Source organism: Eretmochelys imbricata, chromosome 14 (genome assembly GCF_965152235.1).
Source record: "Eretmochelys imbricata isolate rEreImb1 chromosome 14, rEreImb1.hap1, whole genome shotgun sequence".
Taxonomy (NCBI): Eukaryota; Metazoa; Chordata; order Testudines; family Cheloniidae; genus Eretmochelys; species Eretmochelys imbricata.
Window position 1 is genome coordinate 19,323,249 of NC_135585.1, and position 19,377 is coordinate 19,342,625.

Sequence of the window (19,377 nt, forward strand, 5' to 3'; positions counted from 1 at the left end):
TTTATGAGGATTGTGGCTGTTTTACTGTAGGAATCCAAAGGCCTATGAGGGAAACAGAAAAATTTCAAAAATGGGAGTATAGTATTCTTTAATATTTCCTCTTCAAAAGTTAATAAATATTTAATTTAAAAATATATAATTTAATTTGACAATGGAAGAATAATTGTGCCAATTTTAGAGATTATAATCTAAGGGCCAGTAAACTCTTTCACAACCTGAAACTATCGTGAGGAGTGCCACCCTCTAACAATCCTTTGTCTTGAGATGTTTAGAGACATACTTCTAACTTCAAACACTGTTCACAGCTGCAGACCGAGTGTGATATCAGTAGGGAAAAAAATGACACTAAGAGTAAAATAGAACGACAGCATTTGTGATCGAGATGGCAGAAACACAGGAAATGAACACCTCAAACTGAGCTGTGTGCCAATTCCGCAATATGAGTACAGTAACATTCACTTAACATTTTCAAAAGTGGCCACTGATTTTGGATGCCTCAGCTTCAGGACTCCCAATATGAGACATCCTGGCTTGATTTTCAGAAGTGCCAAAAACTCATGACTCCTAATAAAGTCAATGGGAAATGCAAATGCTGGCACCTCTGGCCATAAATGTCTGGGGTCACAGATGTTTCAGGTTGGACACCCAAAAACAGAGAGACCCAAAATTAGTCTGTAAATTTGTACCTTACGTTTTTACAAAAGAACCAGGGGTCACCTAATGAAATTAAGAGGCAGCAGGTTTTAAACAAACAAAAGGAAGTACTACTTCACACAATGCACAATCTCTGAAGTGTTTGCCAGAAGCTGGTAATGGGCTATAGGGGATGGATCACTTGATGGTTACCTGTTCTGTTAATTCCTTCTGAAGCACCTAGCATTGAAAGGATACTGGGTTAGATGGACCATTGGTTTGATCCAGTATGACCGTTCTTATGTTCCTGCCCAGATGTGCATAGCTGCACATTTATTTGGTTTTTTAAAAAAAGATAAAATGGAAAAGAGATCTCAATATTGAATTTGACCTTTGTGTTAATGTCTGAAAATGTTGAACCTGTGATCCAGGTGCATAAGGATCTGCGGCTGAAATTGTAGAAGTCTTTTTCATGGAGTTGGGTGTATCTGCTGTTTTGGGAAGGAAAACTTTTGTGGTAAATAATACCATTACAGCTGAGGCTTCCAGTTGGGATCTACATGAAAACAGATTCAAGGTAATTTACATTTTAAAGGCTAAAAAGTGGCAAAGGCCTCAGAAGAGAAGTGAAACATGTACAGTGCTTACTAAATCATGAAAGCCAGAGTTATAGAAACAGGAAATTATCATTTGCATTTTATTTTATCTACATGATTTTTCCATAATCTTCCTAAATCCAGAAGGAGCTATCTTAGAGAAACTCAGAGGGAAAAAAATAAAAGGAAAGAAGTTTTGCCCTTATGTAATTGTTGAATATTACATACAAACAAACTCAAGAACAGCACGAAAAGCTATTCCAATCTCTCTATATGTCAATGACTTGGCATTAATGTTAACTGTCTCATTAAGGGGAATGTGTGTAGAGTTGTCATGCAGAGGATATATGAGGCTTCATACTACTGTGCATAATTACGGAGTTTACATGTTTCTACTGTATGCCATTTTCTGATTTATAACAGCACTTTAAATTATGCTTTGGGGCACCAAAAGAGCCAAATACTGCCTACAGACAGCTTCCCTTCTCACTGCAGGGTGTGGGCAAAGCAGCTTTCCTGCTATTTTTGTTATTGCCAGTGAACAAAATATAGAAGCAAAAAGAAAAGGAGTACTTGTGGCACCTTAGAGACTAACCAATTTATTTGAGCATAAGCTTTCGTGAGCTACAGCTCACTTCATCGGACGCATACTGTGGATGAAGTGAGCTGTAGCTCACGAAAGCTTATGCTCAAATAAATTGGTTAGTAGTATGCATCCGATGAAGTGAGCTGTAGCTCACAAAAGCTTATGCTCAAATAAATTGGTTAGTCTCTAAGGTGCCACAAGTACTCCATTTCTTTTTGAGAATACAGACTAACACGGCTGTTACTCTGAAAAATATAGAAGAAATTTCTATTTGTCTCTCAATGAAGATACAAGCAAATAGTGCAGTTGTGTTCATGTATTGTTTATTGAAATCAATATATGTGCAGTAGGGACAGCCTTCAGGCTGGGGCAAGTAGGTCAACAATTTAGATAGTTTGATATAGGCTCTCTTTCTTTGTAATAGTCATAGTGAAAAAACCAACACAAAAAGCTCGATTAATATAGGAATGTCTTAACACAAAAATCCTCAAGGAGATCTGTAGAACTTCACGTTAGTTTCTGCTTTTGAGACGCGAGAAAAGCACATCCTGTATGGAATGGGGAAGAGTGTACAAACAAGGCAGTGCCCTTTAGCAATGTCTAAATGTCAGTCTTGAAGCTCCTTTGCTGCTGTGGCTCCCACTCAGTCCTAGCCTAGCTGTGAGAATGAAGCATTACGTTTACGTCGTCTGCAGCAGAGAGGCGCTGTCCCTTGCAGTTCCAGACGAGTGCCTGGGACTACGTGACAGCGCTCAGGTCTACAATGAACACTTCCAACTGAGTGGGAGGCTGCTGGGGGAACAGCTCAGGGCACTAGCGGGACAGAAAGACTTTACATTAAATAATAGCTGAAAAACAAGAGCATTTCGCTTCCTTTACTGGAGCCTGTGCTTGCCGCCCTACCCTTGTTGCCTAGTTTTCCCCCCTAATATATATATGGATCTCTTTAATAGCTGCAGCATGTTCCAGGCTTTACCTCATGCTATTTAATTTCTACCAGCCAAGAAATAATTTATTGTAGGTTAAATGAAGTCAGCAGCAAGGTACAGTATCTGATTCTTCTCCCTTCCTTTCTCAGCCTTCTCTTTCATTCCTTTAGCTGCATGGCGGTTATTTTGTTACTGCTTGTGATTGCACGTCTGTGTGTTTTGTATAGACAAAAAATGTTATGTCTTTGCTCTGCATCTGAGTGCCAAGCAATGTACTGGGGTTGTGACAATGGGAAATTGTTAGCCTTGAGCTGACTTTGCGGGAAAAATCGTTGATGGTAGTGAGAATCATGAATCGTTTCATTGCAGATGATCAGAATTCAAGGCTTAAGGTGCCGTACACGGAGCGATTTGTGTAATCACTGGGATGAGGGAAGAGAGGTTTGTGTATGTGATTAAAAGGGGGGCTATTAAACGCTTAAGTAAAGAATGAGACGCCACCACATTCAAGAGACTCAAATCAAAAGCAGTTTTTCCTCCTCCGTTGTGACGGTGTGAACCTGTTGTTCCCGTCCTTTTGATGATCCAGCAAGACAGAGTCTACACCAGCACTATGTAGCACTCCCACCATTATTAAGAAGAGAGCTGTGCTTTCCCTCGAGAAGCGATGTCCTAAGTCTCCTCGGGTCTTAGAGCAAGATACAGTCTCTTCTGCATGTGCAGGGGTGACCCCTTTTACCACCCTTGTTTTGCATGTTCATTTCACATCAATTGCATGTAGTGTCAGAGCTTGCTACCTCTGTGCAAAATACAGGGATGACCACAATCACCGACCCCCAAAGCAACATGTATTCGCTGCCAGAATCTACAGAATGAACATGAATCAGAGTCATGGGTTACAGATTTGTATTCTAAGCATGTCAAGGGGGTGGGGGAGGGGATTGTTTCTCTACAGTACATTAAAGCCATTAATCATGATGGTTGCAGGCCCTGCATCTAGCCCACTGATCTTCCTAAAAGCTTTTCCTCTGCGGTATTTGTTACTCATTACAATGTTAGCAAATTCTCTAACGTGTAGTGTGAGGATTATTTTTTTTAAACCGTCCATTATAGAGTCTGAAGAAGCTACAAGGTCCTTCCCACCCACAGGAAGACCGAATTGGCTGCTGTGCAGTCAGACCCTCCCACTCCTGGGCATCCCGATGGCTTTTGAAAATGCCAATCAGGAGGAGTGCCATAAGAGGGCAGTAGGGCAATAATAACAACAAAAGGCAACAGGAATTGGAAGGAAGAGCTGGCTAATTTCTTGCTCTTTGGGCCTTTATTATTGCAGAGAGCTGACAAGCAAAGTCACTGAAGTCCGGCTGCTTCCTCCTTTCTTCCTCTGCCTGTAGAATAAAGAGAATAACACTCTTCTGTAGTAAGAAAATCACCTTTAAAAATTTAATAGACATACCAAAAAGTAATACAAAGACTCACAGATGAAGTGTGAAAACTGCACCAAAAAGGTGAGTACTATTTTCTTAAGACTTTATGCATTGGAAACAATCGGTAGTTTGACTCCACCCCAGGTCAGGCACTTGCTTGATCTGTTACATAATATGAGGATCCTTTGTCTTTCAAGGGGTTTCCATTTTTGAATAAGTAATTCGAGTCTGTGCTGCTGGAGGGACTTAACTTTATACCGCAGGGCAGGGCTAAGTTGCAGCCAGTGCACAGTTAAGTGACTTGAACTTTTTTGTATATTATCTCTGAGACAGGTGGTGCAGTAGTAGAATTTTGTTATAGATTACAAGGTCACAGATAGCCAGTACACAGCCCATACTTCCAAATGGGCCTGCCTCTTGTATTCTACCTTACTGATACCATTCAAATATTAATTTATAACCTGTTTTTTTTTTCCCCAGGAAAGGTTTAATTATATTTATTTCTCTGGGCAAGTTGTGATGGAAATGACATTTAATGTAACCTACTGATGCTGTTTTTTTGGTGTGTGACAAGATCTTTTATACAATTTTCATTATATTCATTATAATTGATTACGTTTCAAATGGCTTTATGTGACTATTTTATGGTATACTATAGTGGTTGCCATATATACTGCAGTCATTTCTCTCTACTCTCTTTCCTTATCCCTGCCCCCAGTGTTAAAAATACACCCAAAGCTGTAAAAGCCAAGCAGGTGAACTTCCCATCAATGTTTTCATTGTAATAAACATGTTGGAAAAATGTAACACACTATCTGAAGTCATAGACCTAGTTAAAAAAATGTTTTTTGAGTAGTGTTTTTTTTTTTTTTGTTTATAACACACATTTCTATTATCTCTTTCAGGAATGTAGTAAAAAACAGAAAAATGATGACAAGCAAAATACATCGGTGGATCCACTGAGCGCAAATGATGAAAATGAGGAGGTAATGTTCCTTTTTTTTAAAATGATTTTATTAATCTAAGGTATATTATTGCTTTGATTTTTAGCCTTCTCTGTTCTGTGCCTTTTTTTCCTTTGGAAAAGAATAAATAAATGTTCGGATAAGCTATACATGAATAAAAATATGCATTGTACTTATAAACCAAAGCCCTACTTATAAGAACCATTGACAGAAAATAATCCAGAAGGGAGCTGGAATAGGTAGAGCCCTGCAAATCCGCGGATATCCACTTTATAGACACAGATATATGTGGGCTCATAGAATATCAGAGTTGGAAGGGACCTCAGGAGGTTATCTAGTCTACCCCCCTGCTCAAAGCAGGACCAATCCCCAATTTTTGCCTTAGATCCCTAAATGGCCCCCTCAAGGATTGAACTCACAACCCTGGGTGTGGATCATTTTTGCAGATCACAGATGGAAACCGATGCATTTTATATCTAAAGCTCTGCAAATCTGTGGATATCCACAGATGCAGATATCTGCAGATCATTTTTGTGGATCAGATGCGGATACAAATTTTGTACCCACATAGGGCTCTAGGGATAGGGATACAAACACAGGGTTTGGTTTTTCAAAAGTGCTGAGCACCTAGAACTCCAATTAAAGTCAATGGGGATACACGACTATTCAACAGCTATGAAAAGCAGGTTCATTATATTGATGGTTTCTTAAGAAGGATGAAATTGAAAACATAGCACTCGGTGCAGAGCACCCACGAGGTAATTTCTTTCAGTGGCTTTGTAGAAAGAGTCAAAAAGGCTGAAAATGCTTCCTCGAATCTTTTTTTTAAAAAGGGGGGGAGTGGGGTTGTGCCTGTTCTTATTGTATCTCAATCAAGCTTTTTTTTGCAGTTTTAGTCCTCCAAATAAATGTGGTTCATAATTACAGAATGATATGCAGCTGATACTTTACCAACACTTAAAATGACACAGTATCTCCCCTCCCCCCTGAAAAAAGCATCTTGCATTCTAAGGGCCTGATCATTCATGGGGCTGAACGCCTTTGTCTATGAGTGAAATCAGTAGAAGTTTAGGCTGCTCAGCATCTGACCTGATCTGGTCCAACCCATGAAATCGTTACTCCCATGAGTGGTCCAAATGACGACAATGGAATACCTGAGTAAAAGTTACTCACAAGTCAGAGTTTGTAGGATCAACTCAAGGCAAATGCAATATACAAGACAACAGTTTCCATGCAAAAATTGACCCTACAACTTTCTTTCTTTTTTGGGGGGGTTTTGTTTGTTTGTTTGTTTTTAAAGAAAAGAAGGAGGGTGCTTGACGCTTCAAACCACATAAAAGTATGTTCTAACTATAGGTGAAAGAGGTAATGTTGCTATAGGTCTCATACCTGGTTTGCTAAATTACACTAAATAACACTTTTCGTTTGAGAGTTTTGCAAGGGGTCTGGAAGTCTCTCTCTCTCTCTCCTTTGCAGAAGTTCCTCCTCCCTCAAACTAACTAACAAACAATATTCCATCCATAAATCATAGAACTGGAAGGGACCTCAAGAGGTCATCTAGTCCAGTCCCCTGCACTCAGGGCAGGACAAAGTATTCTCTAGACCATCCTGACAGGTGTTTGTCCAACTTGCTCTTAAAAATCCCTGATGATGGAGATTCCACAGCCTCCCTAGGCAATTTATTTCAGTGCTTAACCACTCTGACAGTTAGGAAGTTTTTCCTAATGTCCAACCTAAACCTTCCTTGGTGCCCATTGCTTCTTGTCCTATCTTCAGAGGTTAAGAAGAACAATTTTTCTCCCTCCTCCTTGTAACAACCTTTTATGTACTTGGAAAAGGGTTATCATGCCCCCTCTCAGTCTTCTCTTCTCCAGACTAAACAAACCCAATTTTTTCAATCTTCCCTCATAGGTCATGTTTTCTAGACCTGTAATCATTTTTGTTGCTCTTCTCTGAACTTTCTCCAATTTGACCACATCTTTCCAGAAATGTGGCGCCCAGAACTGGACACAATTCTCCAGTTGAGGCCTAATCAGTGTGGAGTAGAGCAGAAGAATGACTTCTCATGTCTTGCTTACAATACTCCTGCTAATACATCCCAGAATGATGTTTGCTTTTTTTGCAAAAGTGTTACACTTTTGACTCATATTTAGCTTGTGATCCACTATGACCCTGAGATCCCTTACAGAGCTGTCATTCATATAATGTAACACAAAGACAATGCAACTTTAGGGCCAAATCCTGCTTCCCATAGACATGGGACTCATCTTGTTTAAGTCATTGAGACAGTTTGCCTGACTCAAGTGATCATGATATGACCTTTCCTTTGTTTTGTGTCCTTAAAAACTATTGCCAAAGTTTTCAGACTTGGGTGTCTGATGTTAATTATGTAAATACATATTAGGCATTGAAGAAGCCTGAGAAGGTAAGTACTCGCAACTGCCTGTGAAGCTAATGGATGCTATGCTCAATGCCTCTTCAGATCAAGCCACTTCAGGTGCCTAAATATGGATAGGGTTTAGATGCTTAACTTCCAAAATTCTGAGTTTGAATTTTTTTGCCACTAGTATCTTCTGAAAGATACTACACAATATCTCAAAATGCTTTGGCATAGAATAATACAGTTTAATAATTTCAGAGGGGCCGAGAAATCAAGAGGTACTGAATAAACCATTTTCTAATTTTAAATGATACACACACACGAGGGGGACGGTCTTGTGTTTTTAACAAAATAACAGAACTACTGTTGGAGTTTAAATAAGCCAGTACAAAGGCCCTGAAAGTTAGCTTATCCAATCTCCTTTCATTTCCAGAAAAGTGAATTCCATAAATTGGCTAGTGCTAAAATATTCCTTAGTGACTGCCTAGCTTGTGACAATTGTGTGACATCAGAAGAAGGTGTCAGGATTTTCCAGCAGAATCAGAAGGAACTCTTTCGCATACTCAACCTTAACAAGGTAAAGTGACAAAGCATGCAGGAATTTGTGTGAGAGGAAGGATGTGAGATAGTGACTAAGCCGTTTCAGTGATAAATAAAAACCCTTGAATAGTATAGCAGTTAAAGCACTTCATCCGTAAAAGTAAGATCATGGCTGTAATCTAAATTTTGTGAGATGTATTCTGTAAGGCATAGGTAAGAAGCTGTAGGGCAAAGCATGATGATTATCTCATAACTTCAGTAATAAACTGTTGGGTGTGCAGTTATAGTGTTGCAAAACATACACTTCTTGAGTGTTGGAGGCATTCTGTTTTTTGTGATCATGGTGAAAGTATGAGATAATTTCATACCTTGCGCATATTGTTATCAAAGACCTGACTGCAAAAATAGAGAGAATTGTAGCATTAGTTTCTAGTACAGCGGTGGGCAAACTACGGCCCAGGGGCTACATCCGGCCCTCCAGACACTTTAATCCAGCCCTCAAGCCCCAGCTGAGGAGCAGGGTCTGGGGCTTTCTCCACTCCAGCTGGGGAGTGGGGTCGGGCTTGCCCCACTCTGTGTAGCTCCTGGAGGCAGTGGCATGTCTCACTCAAGCTCCTATGTGTAGGGGCAGCCAGGGGGCTCCACACGCTGCCACTGCCCCAAGCGCTGCCCCTGCAGCTCCCATTGGCCGGGAACCGTGGCCAATGGGAGCTACAGGGGGGCGTCTGCAGACAGGGCAGTGTGGAGAGCTGCCTGGCCGTGCCTCTGCATAGGAGCTGGAGGGGGGGGATATGCCGCTGCTTCCAGGAGCTACTTGAAGTAAGCGCTGCCCAGACTTTGCATCCCTGTCCTCCTCCCGCCCTCTGAACCCCTCAGTCCCAGCTCGGAGCACCCTCCCGCACCCTGAACTCCTCATTTCTCGCCCCACCCCCGAGCCCTCACCCCCTCCCGCACCCCAACCCCAATTTTGGGAGCATTCATGGACCACCATACAATTTCCATACCAGATGTGGCCCTCGGGCCAAAAAGTTTGCCCATCCCTGTTCTAGTACATGCTTTAAGGTATGAATGATACCAGGCACATTTGAAAGGTGTGTATTCAGATGTGTATCTTGGGTTCTTTTTCCTCTTGCAAAATAAATAAATAATATTATAGCTTCTGTCTGACACAAAGAGTGCCATTTTATTGCTGAGGGTGGTTCTTTGGAAGCTTTCCTAATACACACAATACTTGAGTCTGCTGATCTTGACATTGACTTAATAATCTACCACTCCAGACTATTGTACTCTCACCCAGGAGGCAACAGCTACTCTTAAAATTTCATTTTTAATTGAAATTGATACCACTCTCTCTACCTATTTGATATATCTAAGTATTATCAGTGTAAGGATTCCTCCCAGAATATTCTAGCCAGTTTTTAGGACTGGTTTGATTCTATAGCATGATGTGGTTGTGTAAGTGTGAGACAGACAAAGATTTAAATGTAGCAAAATTATTGCTTTCTTCCAGTTCTAATGTCTATTAAGTCATCTGGTGCAGGATTTCTCTATTCCTGTTTTATTGCTTGTGTCTTTTAAGTCTTCCACTACCATTGGTGAGAAACATACACGACAAGCATCATGTCCTAACTAAAACACAAAGTGTACATCTTCACATATATGACGTGATCCTCACAAGAATGTTACCTTTGCACATCAGTCTTTTTCTTCAACCAAACACACTTGATTGTGCATATATAGCATTGTTGGGATGGTTTGTTTTAGGGTCCAGTCCTGCTGAATGCCTTCAATTCCAGTTGAAGTTAAGGCCACTGCGGTATCTCTCAGGATCACATCCTTAGTTTGAAGGATCACATTTAAAATTTCAAATCTCCATGCTCCTGTAAACCTTAATCTAAACACCTATATTTGTTTCCAAGTTCTTCCCATATTTTTGGAGCATTATGCTTCCCTTAATTATCAAAATCCTGTAAGTGTTGATTCTCTAACTCTGCTTGTCTGCTTAACAAGCCAAGGATAGGGTTGTCCTGGGAGGGATGGAATTCCTTGAGTCATACAACAGCAACTTCTCCAGCTGAGTGACTCTCAACATTAACAGAACCAGAAGGAAATTCCATTCTACACTCTGTAAGGATGGTAGTTGCTTCATTGGGGCTTTCATGGTATGTTTGTTTAATGCGTAGGAAATTAGAGGAGCGACTCTTGAGGATGGGGTGGGAATGAGAAGGAGAGGGACCTTATGCTGTTGTAATAATCCACCTGCATGCTTTGTTTATTTTCCAGAAATGTGATACCTCAAAACACAAAGTGTTGGCAGTGTCTATATGCCCTCAGTCATTGCCTTATTTTGCTGCTAAATTCAATCTGTGCGTAAATGATGCAGCTAAGAGACTCTGTGGTTTCCTCAAAAGTCTTGGTAGGTTCTGATTCATTATTACACTGGGAGAACACAGCAGGGTTATCTTGCGTTTCTTTCTTCCCTGGCAGAATTTTGCAGCACTGTCCAGTTATAAGAGACCGTTTTGCAATTGTTTGCAATCCCTGGCCCATGTCCCTGCCCCCTGGGGCATGCCACCAGGGGCAGGTGGACTGTCTGGGGCTCCCCACAGTGGCCTGAGGTCCCTGGAACCATGGTCCGACTTCGGCTTCCAGTCTGGGCAGGGTGTGGGGCCTTGGCCCATCTCAGCCCCTCCCCACCACCAGAAAGAGACGGGCACTTCTCCTGCGTCTCGGGCAGGTGTGGAGTAGCACCACAAATCCGAGACAAATGCTGTCTCAGAGTCATTCAGTCCAGGATAGGACTTGAACTCTGCATTTCAGAACTGCCCCCGCCCCGCACCCAATTCAGGACAGGTGGTAACCCTATGCAGGAGTGATTGATTTGGAGAACAGCTGCATCCTTCTCTATCTTCATCACTATCAAAGAGAGCTCCTACAAAGTACTTTTTCAGAGTTCCTTTACCTCACGTGACTTAAACTGAAAAATATATGTAGCAGGAGCAAAAATGTGTGCTGAGGTGCTGTGGAAATACAGGGACCTACCTCCTTATTTGCTGTAATTGTCTGAAGACAAAGTAATTTTGGAAAGGAATGTTAAGAATTGTTTAAGAAAGCAGCCAGTTCTGAACCACCTTGCAGCCCTCTAGGGGGTGGTGAGTGTCACTACTGGGCCTCCCTGTAAAGGGCCAGTGTGAGGTAAGGAAAGTAAAACTATTGACCCATCTGTCAAGCGCTGCAACGTGTGAAATTTTGCCAAGTGGAAGCAGAAGGAAGCCCCAACTGTGAGTAACTGTTTTGAAAGAAACTGGGAAGTTTTAGTTATGGAAAAGATAACATTGTTAGAAATAACACAAGTGACTGTCATAGTCTAATTTCCAGTCCATGGGGGAAATCCTGGCCACAAAGAAGTCAATAGGAGTTTTCTCATTGAGCTCAGTGAAGCCACAGTTCTCCATATACCTTTACTAAGGGGAATTTTACTCCTCATGCTATCAGACCAATCCTTTGAGAGTTTGAGTACTGATAATAGTCTTAGAAGTTCTGCTTCTTTGTTCCTGTTCACCGTTGTTTCAACAATTTTTTCCAAGCAGTATGCAGTCTCTCTATTTGATATTAAAACTATACTTTTTTGATGTCTCCTATACCATGTGCTTCTAAGACTTCCTATATGTGTACCATTTTGCTAAAACTTCCTCTTTCCTATCGTTTTTCCTACTTAAATAATAGGGAAAAGAAGATGCTTTTCCTCCTCCAAGATCTATGTCATAGTTTTCCACAGAACAAACGTTATAAGTGTGTGTAACTGATCCATTTTTTTCCCATTAATAAGGGAAATAATTATCTGAAAGGAACACTGTAAGTATTGGTGGGCCCCAAATATATTTTAGATTGTTTACATTATCTGGGAATACATTATACTAGGTACAATGGTATAGATAATATTTTACAGCTGTATAGAAACACACTGACAAGTAAATAGATGGGAGGCCTTTGGTGATGTACAGAACATTGTGCAGGTATTTACAAGTATTTAGGCAAGGGCATCAATGGAAGGTTGTCCTGTTGCAGGGATATAAAAGTTCGTACAGATAAGTATTAGCATTGGTTGTAAAGTAAAGTTCATAGTTTGAGTCCTTGCCAGCAGCCGAGTTCCGCAATAGGGTGTAAGTGTTCACTAATGGGCAAACTTTCTATAAGGAAACAGATTTCCTTTTGAAGTTTTGAAGGGATTCATATTGTTAACAAGTCAGCAGCTTTTTAAAAATCTGTGACACAGACAATGTGCTTTCAGATTTATGGTTTTGTTGTTCAAGTATGCTGCAGGTGTTAAAAGTGTGCCAAAAACTGGAGGGCAAGCAGGGTTTGCGCATTGTTTCTTTGAGTTTTTAAAGGTTACTTAAAAGCCTGGAGATGGGGAAGAAGGTCTGTGAGATGCAAAGCACTCCAGGAGTTAATTTATCACATATTCTTGTCCTTTTGTTTCTCAGGGGTGCATTATGTATTTGACACCACTATAGCTGCTGATTTCAGTATCCTGGAGAGCCAGAAGGAATTTGTGCAGCGGTATCGACAGCGGAACCAGGAGGAACATGCCTTACCAATGTTTGCCTCTGCTTGTCCTGGTGAGAAGTTGAGTCCCTAACTCTGCAGTATTGTATAGTCCCCCATTTATCACTACTGAAATAAAAATAGTGCAGTTCTAGTTGTGTATCTTGTAGAGCATAAGATTTTTGGCCTCTATATTTCAAGGATTCTGAATCTTACAGCACATCCTCCTTTCCTGTAGTAATACTTGGGAGCTATAGCACTGTTCAGATTCTTTGCAGACATGGAGCTAGATTCAGCCCTGAGTTAAGCAGGCTGCTGCGATGGAAGAAAATGTACCTGGAGAGCAGGGGGTTTGGTACCACATGGCACATGCAGCTTCTTCTCTGCCAGGGAGCCAGGATAACAACAAAATTGGGCAGTGTAGATGGGGAAAGTGTGACCAAGTTAGATATGGAATGTGCTGTATCACTACATCCCTGAGGCAATCTGACATAGGGGTTCTCCTATGGAGCCCCAACTGCAACTTAAAGCTGTTGTCATCCAGCAGAACTGTGAGAAAGTTGAGTAGTGCAAATGCTGCCTACCTTCCCCTGAGTGTGAATTCAACCAGGGTCTGTTGCACACTGCAGGTTCAGGGAAGCAAAATTAGTAACTCTTTGCACACACCATTAACCAGTTAAGTTTCACATTCTCCCTGTGAGAGAGGCACATATTATTTAATTTTATAGATAGAGAAACTGAGGTACAGAGAGCTTAAGTTAAATTCATGGAGGTTAAGTCCATTAATGGCTATTAGCCAGGATGGGTAAGGAATGGTGTCCCTAGCCTCTGTTTGTCAGAGGGTGGAGATGGATGGCAGGAGAGAGATCACTTGATCATTACCTGTTAGGTTCACTCCCTCTGGGGCACCTGGCATTGGCCACTGTCGGCAGACAGGATAGTGGGCTGGAGGAACCTTTGGTCTGACCCAGTATGGCCGTTCTTAAGTGTCTTGTCCAAGGCATCAAAAGGAGTCTGAGCAAGGATTAGAATTTAAGGAGTTCCTGACTCTGAGTCATGTGCTTAAACCACAGCACTCTCTCCACTACATCATTCTTCTCTCACTGTGTGGTTTTGGCTCTGCCTTCCATTTCTTTGAATTAAATATTTCCTGTTGAAAAGCACCATTAAGAAAAATATACTTTTACTAAGTGCTTTAATTAGAAATCATGACTTCCATTAACCCATGCAAAATTTTTAACTTGGCACTGGAGTATGGAAGGAAATGGTGAAATGAAACTATGTTCACGATGACTGTGTGAGTGGAACAATTTAATGTTGAAGGGAAGCCATCAACTTGAAATATCACATTTCTTTCTGAGAAGTGTATGCCTTGTTACAGGGAACACCTACCATTACTGGAACCAAGACAAGTTAAAGGGGACAATTTTTTCCCCAGTTTGTTTACTTTGTATAGTCAGTTATGCTATCCCCTGTATACTCAGTTAGCTAGTCATTTTAGCCCAGATCCTCAAAGGAAGTTACTCACCGAACTCAATAGCAGTAAGGTGTCTAAATACCTTTGAAGATCTTGCTGAAAAATCCTTTATAAACATCAACAAAGGAGCAGAAAATGCTTTCTTAGCAATAATTATTGTACATTTCAGGACACATGGTTTAAGAGGAGGTACTCTATCCAAAAATGGATTTATTTATTTTTTTAAATAGTTTAATATTAACTAGTTCAAGTGGGCAGTGTTCCATTCAGGAAATATTACTACAAAAGAGAAATGAAGGATGGTTTACAAACATAGCATGCTTTCCTTGGAGGGTTGCCAATCTCCATAATCTGCCATTATCATTTAATGTAAAATGTGTGGGCATATAATTTTGAATAGATTGTTTGTTTGTTTTCTGGAAAACGATGGTTGTTGTTTTTTTTTTTTAAATTATACTCTTACGTTTTATTGTGTAAAGGTAAGTATCTTTGTCGGGTGGATAACTTCTGTATATTCTCTGCTGGATGTGTTGAACATACACTTCTAGGAGCTGCATGTATATATCAGGAGGAGAATACCCTTTAGGTTTGTCTGTTAGGAAAAAAGCATTCTAGTTTGTTTTGTCTCCTGTGTTCAGAAGCAGATGTGCCATATGTTGTCTTTCCCTGCAGCTTGCAAGGTTTAAACAAAAAAGCACTCAATTTGTTACTCGTGATTTACCGGTAATTAACATTTAGAGGCCAGTCCAGCTCCCGCTGAAATCAGTGGCAAGATTCCCAAATTGACTTCATTGGGATTGGGATTAGGTTCTCAGAGAGTATAGTGGGCTCTAGAATAATTGCCCATAAGTGTGGTTTTGTGTTACAACTGAGCCAGAGGAAATTTGTTTTCCCTCATCTACAAATCAGAGATAATAACACTTAGAGGGATATTATGAGTCAGTCAATTAATGGAGGGCACTTATGGGCTTATCTACACACTAAGTTTGGCACCTGCTTTTAGCAATGGTACAACTGCATTGGTGCAAGCTATTGTGTAAGTATTAGTGGAGACGGGTCAGATGTTTTCAGCACCACTGCTGCAAAATAGGAGCAAAATATTGTGGTAGACAACTCTCTGATTGCAGGTTTTATTGTCATTCACAACGATACCTCATGCTCAGTTGCTCTCTAGATGTATAGTAAATATGTTCAACTTTATTTCAAATGTCTGGGGGGTTTTTTGTTTCCATTCTACGAACCTATGATATAAATTGCTCCCAGAAGTTCTGTTTGTTTAAAGGGTGCATTCCTTTATCTCAATATTGGTTTAAAAGTGTTTTGTACACAGAAGATCACTCCAGATTGAGGCACAACAGTTTCACTTCAGTTTCTTTCAGGGTGTAGTTCTCCATATCTTGAACCATTGCCCTTAAATATACAGTGACATAGTGATCTGTGATTCAAACTAATGCTCTCCTTTGATTATAAGACTGCAGAGACCATGATAAAGGGTCATCTTTTGTGGATGCATTTTAATCTTATCATCATATGAGGTTTCTCTGCTTTCCTGTTGGAACTGTGAGGATTTCTCATTTTACTTCTGCTTTTATATCCCCTACTCAAGACCTGGCATCACAACAAATCAGCCATTTGCCTGATAGAGACTAAACTATCCTTTAGCTCTTGTTGATTGTGTTCCTTAATTGGCCAGATTGGTCAACATTGAGTGACATGATGCACTCCCGCTTGGAATTGATCTGCTGTTCCCAAAAAATTCCCATCCCCTGCTGACTCCTAAAGCAAGTGACTGGGACAGGCAGTCACAAATAGCAGGAAAGTACATGGCTACTAGGTGACTGTTCAGGCCTGTTCAAATGTCTTTGGCCCACTGGGCCAAATTCATTCTCACTTTTTTTCCACTGAAGTGTATGGCGTTATGCTGACGATAAATTTGGCTCCATATTTCTCTGTAGTTTATAGCAATATGTATGTGTTCAAACCACACATTTTTAGACCATTTTTCATACAGCAGATACCACTGATGATAATACATGAACTGAGCCTGGGACCATTTACACACTGATTTGTGGTTTCATAAGACTTAAAAAAAAAAAAACAACCAGCAACACCCAGAACTGGTAGTTTAAAGCTAATATAAACCAGAAGATGGCCTAGAATTAATGCAAACATATGAGGAGTCTGTATGGTTAAGTAGAAGTGCTTCACTCCAGTAAGAAGCAGTCAAGTTTCTGCAGACCTATTGATGAGTAGGCAAAAAACAAACAGTGCATGTGTGAAGGGCAGATAAAAGCCTTGTATTGCTCATTCACAAAAGCTACTTCCATAACTAAACGGTGACTAATGCCCCTGTGAAGCTGGAGCTAATGGAAACTTGTTTGTTTCCTACCTATAGATAAATGGTAGAAGAGCACATGAAATAAATCGGGCCTACCTAGCTGTCTGCAGCTGCTTGGATTTTAATGGAACTCCACTGGGTTTGTGTGATTTATAATATTGAAAACATTTGGTTTCTGAAAACCAGCTTCCTAGGCACTGCACTGTGATGACTAATGAAAATCATGCCAGATATTTAAGGGCAGGGCCTTCTGAAAACATTGATCTAGAGTGACGTAGTGGAAAACTTCTAATTTAAAATAAGAGGTGCTTCCTCTTTTTAGGTTTCAGAGTAACAGCCGTGTTAGTCTGTATTCGCAAAAAGAAAAGGAGTACTTGTGGCACCTTAGAGACAAACCAATTTATTTGAGCATAAGCCATCCGATGAAGTGAGCTGTAGCTCACGAAAGCTTATGCTCAAATAAATTGGTTAGTCTCTAAGGTGCCACAAGTACTCCTTTTCTTTTTCCTCTTTTTAGAAGCATAATCTGTTCTACAGTCATGTACATGATATGGGGTGTCATATAATTGTTAAAGGGCTTGAGATTCCAGTGCTATCAGTCCAACTTTTATTCCAGGCACTAAAAAGAAAAGTAAAAAATGTGGAACATTTATTTATTTTTCATCTGACATTGAGTGTGACAAGGTGAGACCTATAGCACTGGTTGGAACCAGGCATAATGAAGGTAAACACAATACAAACTTCTTGTTCATAGCTCTGACAGGGCACCTCAGTCCTGACATGTAGATCCCTTAACTAATTAGCCCTTGTTTCTCTTGAGCACCGATAAATAAGTGTATGTTGGGGGGAGGGAAATTGGAGGGGGGGTGTTTCTGTGATGCAGAAAAATGCCTGTTAGGGTCTCCTGTGAAACTGGACAGTCTCACTGTCTCTTTTTTTAACCAGAATTGGAAACACCAGGCAGGAGGACGGCTAGTGCTCCCCTAAAGTGCACATGCCTTGTATAATTCTCCTCATACTGAAAAGGTGTCATCTGAGTACCATCCTGATTACAATAGTGTCTGCTTTTATTTGTCCAAGTGCCTGTTTTCAGCTGACCTGCATGTATAAGTAGTGTGTAATGTCTTCACTTTTATAGTGCTGCTTCTGTATGGTCTCCAAATCTCAAGATTACCCCAGGCCTACAAATATAACGTTTTCTGGTAGCATGTGCTCTGTAGCCATTGTATCTCTCTTACAAACACTAATCTGTTTGGGGACGGAGAGCCTGTCTGTTGTGGAGTGGGTGTTGCCCGTGGGCTAAGATATTGGGCTAACCCTAACTTTCTGTACTGTTTAGTTTTTGAAGTGGCAAAATATAAATCTACCAATGTAATAGACACATTGTAGGCCCAGTGGTTAGACACTAGCCTGGGACTTGGGAGAACCAGGTTCAATTCCTTGCTGTGTTCCAGGCTTCCTGAGTGACCCAGTCAAGTCCGTGTCTCAGCTCCTCAGCTGTACGATGGAGATAATAGCATTGTCCCGCCCCACAGGCATGTTGTAAGGATAAATACATTAAAGATTGTGAGGCGGTCAGATGCTACAGCAGTGGGGACATAGAAGTACATTAGATAGAATGTATCTATTAATATTTACAATAATACACAGAGACTTGGGATGCTTGTGGGGTTTTTTAAGAGGATATGGATAATTGATTTTCACGTATAACTGTAGCTGAAATCTGATTTGGCCAGGCTTGTTCCCAGTAATGCAGTGAGTTTTTAGATGATGCTTCATTCGACTCTGCTGTTCTGGAGAAGGCACACTGTACAGTATACTGGGACACTGAAACTTAGAAAACAGAACGTTACAGAGTTACTCTTCACTCTCAGTAGAGTGGAGCAGATTAGTAAATGGTGATCCAAGTGGTGGCTGCCAAAAAACGTTGGCTTGTTTCATTATTAGCTGAATCCCCAGGTGAGGTGCTCTCGTAAATTTGTGCATTCAAGCGGATGTAATACATAATTCATTTCACAGTGGATTCTAGGTTATAGAATTAATTACCCAGTAGGTTCACCAAATCCATTTGTAGATTCCTCTTAGTATCCTTCAGAACAGCAGCCCTCATCAATAAATCTTTTACTGACATGGACAAACTGCATAGTCAGAATAGAAATTTGAAAGCACATGCAAATTGTGATTGTCTTATGGAATACTGAGGTGAGGTTTGTTCTCTCCTCAGTGTGTAGGGAGACCTCAGACTTGTCCAATAAGTGTGCAGGGCAAAGGAAAGGAGTAAAAGGAGGAGGGGGAAATTGTATGATCCCAGTCTGGGTCCCCTCAGTGCGAAAGTACTCATGGAGCTACGTGTAAAACAGCAGGTGACTCCTTGAAAGTCACTGGATATCTTTTCATCTCCTGTGAGCCCTTAATACAGCCAGATGCAGGAGTTAGCTCACCTGTACAAGGGTCAGGCAGAGAGCTGCTGGCTAAAGCTTCTCTTCTCTGCTTCTGCTGTACTTGGCTCAGCCAGGGGAGCACCAGTGGATACTCCCACCCTAAGCAAGCTGTCTGAGTGAGGGCATGAGGAGGAAGAGCAACCAGAGGAGGAGATGAAGGGGGTAAACGGAGGAGAGCAGCAAAAGAGAGAGTGCCTAGAAGACAATAAAGTGAAACTGAGAGAAAAGGAAGGACAGTCCAGTGGTTAGGGTGCTAGTCTGGCACTCAGGACATCAGAGTTCAGCTCCCAGCTTTGCAGCAGATCATTTGCATGATATTGGATGAGTCACTTAAGTCTCTCTTGGCCATCTGTAAAATGGGATAATAGAACTGCCCTACCTCATTGGGGCAGTGGGGGGATAAATCCATTGACTGTGGGGCACTCAGATTGTACAGTAATAAGGCACCACATAAGTACCTAAAAGATAATTGGTGGCAACTGTGCCAGGGGAGAGCAGAAGAAGAAACCAGTCACCC

The 19,377-nt window shown here is 41.0% G+C and overlaps 1 protein-coding gene across 3 annotated transcripts in view; it reads left to right on the top strand.

Annotated features, from left to right (window-relative positions):
- The first annotated feature begins 2,602 nt into the window (after positions 1-2,602).
- Positions 2,603-19,377, top strand: part of NARF (nuclear prelamin A recognition factor) — a 30,119-nt gene continuing 13,344 nt past the window's right edge. The window contains exons 1-7 of one of the 3 annotated variants that reach the window (XM_077834268.1): positions 2,603-2,858; positions 3,114-3,185; positions 4,078-4,252; positions 5,077-5,157; positions 7,950-8,093; positions 10,340-10,472; positions 12,544-12,678. In XM_077834268.1, coding sequence (XP_077690394.1) covers positions 4,226-4,252; positions 5,077-5,157; positions 7,950-8,093; positions 10,340-10,472; positions 12,544-12,678 — 520 coding nt within the window. In that variant the 5' untranslated portion in view covers positions 2,603-2,858; positions 3,114-3,185; positions 4,078-4,225. Of the gene's footprint in view, positions 2,859-3,113; positions 3,186-3,995; positions 4,253-5,076; positions 5,158-7,949; positions 8,094-10,339; positions 10,473-12,543; positions 12,679-19,377 lie in introns of those variants that run through there. The other 2 variants (XM_077834267.1, XM_077834266.1) reach the window with 2 other exon arrangements.